Below are 5,000 nucleotides of genomic sequence, written 5' to 3' on the forward strand. Positions count from 1 at the left end.
CTGTATTAAAATCTCAATTTTGTTTAAATGTAACCCTTCGCCTCAAAACGGTATTAAGTCGGGTTGGTTAAGATGTTAAAAATTGAATTTATAGCCAGAAATATCAGACTTGTGTTGAGTTAGTATGTTATATTGAGGAGAATGGATACCATATTTTAGGATGCTAATGCCAACGATTTATATTTATAACCAGTTTAACATTTAATTCGGCTTTTAAGCTTCTGATTCGTTCCGACATAATACCGTTTTGAGACGGTGGGTCACAAATTACTGGGGTTGAGGGGTCCTATGCTTAACACGGTTTTACATTCGGTCAATCAGACACGCCTGATTTCTAACATCCGTTAGTAAAAAACGTAGCAACTCTTTCCAAGATCAAACTATTCGGAGAAATATCACAGAATGATATCGACTAACTTCTATAATTGAGTTTTTATATAGCGTAATATCCACTGAATGTGCTGAAAGCGCTTTACAAGAGGTCCCTGGTCAACAGCAACATTTAACATTTAGGACGGAACATGACGCCTGTTAGGCGATATTACAATTTTTTCGGACAAAGACCTCGCTGTTAACGGTCAGGTACTCATGTTACACCTGAGTACGGTGAGATAATGTGAGTAAAGAGTCTTTTCCAATGACTCAACTATGCGCTGAGCACGAGTCTCGAACCCAAAACCTTCCGATCCGAAAGCGAGTGTCCTACCACTGGACCACATAGTCACCCTGTGCACAAACCTTGCAGATGGAATTCATCCCCGAGAAATGCTTTGTCACGTCAATAACAAGTAGTAACGTGCGTCTTTGTGGTCTTAAGGTATGACACTCGCGTTCGGATCGGAAGTTACTGGGTTCGAGCCTCGCTCGGCGCATAGTTGGGTCCTTTGAACAGACTCTCTACTCAGGTTCTCTCACCGTACTCAGGTGTAAAATGAGTACGTGGCCATTAACAGTGTTGTCACTGTCTAAACAAATTATATTATTGTCGAACAGGCGTCACGTTTCGTTCTTTATGTTACGTGTTGCTGTTGGTCAGAGACCCTTTGTAAAAGCGCTTTGATCACGTTTAGTGAATATTGCCCGATATAAAACTCATTTTTAACAAATTAATGAACAAAATAAAGCAAATTATTAATTTTGACTATCAAATAAGCGGTTAGTTATTAAGCATAATACCCCAGTTGGGAATCCAACTAAACGAATCTCTGACATGGGACCAACATGGTGATAATATTGTGGCAAAATGGATGGATAGAATAAACAATGAAGAAGTAGGGAAAACAACACAGCAGAAACCAGTGGGAGAGGAAATAGGAAGAAAACGATGGAGGTGGATTGGACACACGCTTAGAAAGAATGACTCCACTATAACAAAGAAATATTAGACTGGAACCCTCAGAGCAGAAGATCAAGAATAGAAACCCTATCGTAAACTACCCACAATGCTTTTTGGCCACTCCTACTGACTTTTGACATCACAAATTAATATTCAAAACCTGCCTCTTTCAAGTAATAGCGAATCATGCACAACTTGTATGTTAAAAGCAACAAGAATTTTCTCGAATATTACTTTCACAACCCGCCTCTTATGACATAAAAGTACTTTGATGAATGACCGCATTTTATGTATAACAACAAAAATAGCATCAATCTGTTACTGGTATCCGCTGAGTTTTTTAACGTATCCGCTAAGTTTTATACGTATCCCCTGAGTTGCGACGACCGTGTTTTGTGGACACAACCGAGAATAAATGCAATCTCCTGCAGTTACCCCCAGGGTTCTTTCTAATATCTACCGTGTTTTATGATCATGTTTTTATCAAAAGTCCTGCGTAAATTTCTTGCATAATCTTACTCTCTTACACCCCCCCCCCCAAAGATGAAAGCATGGGCATACAATGCTTTAGTCCGATCCAGTTGGAATACACGTGGCAAATGCCGGGTCTTTATCTGCAAGTCTTGAGACAAAACTTTAGCAATCAACTAAACAAACATGTACCTGTAAAATAGTATTCGTATCGAGGTGCGCGCATATAAATCTGGTAACAAGACGGCCAGAATGCAATTTCCAAGCCCAAGTGCACTATAATAATGATTAGTGTACTTTGTTTGATATCACCTAAAAGTCTCATCCTATCACAAGCACACGTCACAACAAAGATGTATGCACTCAAATGTTCACAAACCATCATATATTTAAAGTTGTTTTTTTTTAAAGCAGTATATAAGGGGATAGATAATTTGCAAGGATCTCCGAAATCTATAACTATACTTTTGACGGTTTCCCTCCCAGTCAGGACTCCGGCAAAGGTTATGGATAAAACTAAGTAACCAGATTCCAAGAAACGGACAGATAGGAACTCAAAAGACACGTGCAGGATATAAAACACAGAAATGCCTCCCGCCCACGACAGGAGGTCAATTTTGAAAAAAAAATATATGAAACCGGGTCAAACTACTATGTATTTTTTTGTTTGTTGAAAAAACTGAATGGATATTTAGAATACAAAGGAATTGAAAAAAACAAAAACAAATAATATACCGGGTTTTTTTCCTAATTTTTTTTTACTTGATAAAGAATTGATTTAGCATAAACTCTAGAAATGATAGAAACATCTAATTTTTTCCATAGATTTCCAATGTCGTGTCAACTGTATCAGGGGTTGTCTTTGACACCGCGATATTGTTATTTTCTGTTTCCTTCCTCCACGATGAAAATTATTGTTAATTTCAATCATTATAGTGATGAATAAGTACCGGTTCTGGCATCTAATTTTTAAAAGACGCTCAAACGCCATAATTATCGTAAAATACTTCTCGATTTAATATTCGGACTCTAATTCATTCGGACAAATACTGTCATGTGACGGCGGGTCCCAAATATGTATTATTCCGTTGTTGGTGATGCAAGTTTGTATTGACAAATGAAGCCTCTTCGTTCACTCGTTCTCACAGTTGCATTACAAGATCGGGCAGCCCATCCCCTAAGTTTGGGTCTCATGACCCAGCAGCTACTGAAGGCGATGGAATAGTACTCGTTGACGAAGTTCTTGTACGTCATAGGAGTCCCATCGGTCCACGAATATGTTCTGTTCCCTGATGTGTCGTACAATCCGATCCAAACATCATGCCTATAAGTGTATGTTAATGTTATTGCAAACCAAATATTATAATCCATCCTGTTTGAATGGATGGAAACTAATTCTCCCCCTTCCCTTCTACAATAAGCATTGGCCTCCTTGAAATCTAACCTTTGATGTATATAAAAGTAGTAACAAGTCTTGGAGTCATATGCCCTCAAATATTCGTCACGAGTCAATATCGATGGACAATATTTTATGACATCTTTTTCTATGAATGGTTTTATATTATGTTCGCAAATGAAAGCTTTCCTATGTTGACCCAACAGGTTGTCTTTACAGACTCTGTCCAGCCATTTCCCGTCTTTGTAGTTCATCACCACGCAATCCTGATATTCATTCGAGATGTCAAAGATATGTGCATTTGGTCCAGCACCGTCCGCGAAATTATTCCAGCTCATTACAGCATTACGCATCCACACATAGCGTCCTTCAATAGATCTGTCATTTAAACCTATCCAAACATTATGTTTATAATGATACGTGGAATTCAATTTTTTCCAAAGGAATTCGTTCAACTCTCTATTTTTGACCCACACCAGGGTTCCCATCTTTTCTTCGCATATTTCCTGAGCAATTTGAAATTCTCGTCGTTCATTAAGATGGAAAACGTAGCACGTATCTCCGAAAACTGTCAGGTACTGGTTCCGTTCAAGTACAGCGGGACATTCATCAATTTTGATGTCACGGGATGATACTGTGAACATGAAATGGAGAGAATGAAAATTCTATTTTAGATAACATATCATTTTATAAAGAATCGCGTTGCCTTAGTATAACTTCATTTTTAAAGTATACTAAGAGACATGCAAATTTACCCATGTTTGATTGTCAATTGCACAATGTTAACCTAGGCGCATAGCTTTCGGATGTCAGATTGCATATAAGTACAAATCGATACTAGATTGACTTGGATTGAGTGAACGTTTTCTGGGACAAAATAGGACTACATGCCTAAAACGGGTAATAATTTGCATTAATCATAAGGAGAAAAAAATACGTAAATAACAACGGTGTGTGTGTGTGTGTGTGTGTGTGTGTGTGTGCAAGGGGAGAGCGATAGATAGATAGATAGATAGATAGATAGATAGATAGATAGATAGATAGATAGATAGATAGATAGATAGATAGATAGATAGATAGATAGATAGATAGATAGAGGTTGCCACTCTAAATATTTGTGTATTGTTTTGCGTTATGAGTCGGTCAGATGTCAGACCTTCATAAAATATGTACGAGGAATGTTTCATAATTAATTTTCCCTGTCGCGCTGTACTCTCAAATTAATTTGTACAACCTTGCATTTGGAATAAAAAGAAATTCTATTTAACTCCCTATTCAACGTAAGAACCGCACAGTTCCTCGCGTCTCTGTGTTTGGTGTACCTAACAGTCAAACATTGTGACCTGTGGTTGATTGTCCAGGCCACGTTTTTATTAATCATCGGGCCTTGAATCTGATACCTCGCATCATTTTTTTTCTTCCTCTAACAGAAGTTTAAAAAAAAATAAAAATTGAGCTTTATATAGAGCAATATCCACTAAATGTGCTCAAAGCACTTTACAAGGGGTCACTGGTCAACAGCAACATTTAACATGTAGGACGGAACATAACGCCTGTTCGGCGATATTACAATTTTTCGGACAAGACCGCGCTGTTAACGGCCAGATACTCATTGTACACCTGAGTACGGTGAGAAAAAGTGAGTAAAGAGCCTTTTCCAAGGACTCAACTATGCACCGAGCGCGAGGCTCGAACCCAGGACCTTCCGATCCGAAAACGAGAGTCATACCACTAGACCACATAGCCGCACCTAAGGGAAGATATTCAATTTGCATAGGGCAAAATCAGGTATATAAG

At 38.2% G+C, this 5,000-nt stretch overlaps 1 protein-coding gene across 1 annotated transcript in view; it reads right to left on the minus strand.

Annotated features, from left to right (window-relative positions):
* Positions 1–2,539: 2,539 nt before the first annotated feature.
* The window catches only part of LOC144961244 (macrophage mannose receptor 1-like), a 4,005-nt gene continuing 1,544 nt past the window's right edge, over positions 2,540–5,000 (minus strand). Inside the window, exon 2 of the mRNA XM_078894506.1 lies at positions 2,540–3,837. Within this exon, the coding sequence (XP_078750632.1) occupies positions 2,888–3,837 (950 nt within the window). The 3' untranslated portion in view covers positions 2,540–2,887. The remainder of the gene's footprint in view (positions 3,838–5,000) is intronic.

Source organism: Berghia stephanieae, unplaced genomic scaffold (genome assembly GCF_034508935.2).
Source record: "Berghia stephanieae isolate SIO BIC M18660-M18661 unplaced genomic scaffold, UCSD_Bste_1.3 scaffold1879, whole genome shotgun sequence".
In the NCBI taxonomy this organism is placed as follows: Eukaryota; Metazoa; Mollusca; class Gastropoda; order Nudibranchia; family Aeolidiidae; genus Berghia; species Berghia stephanieae.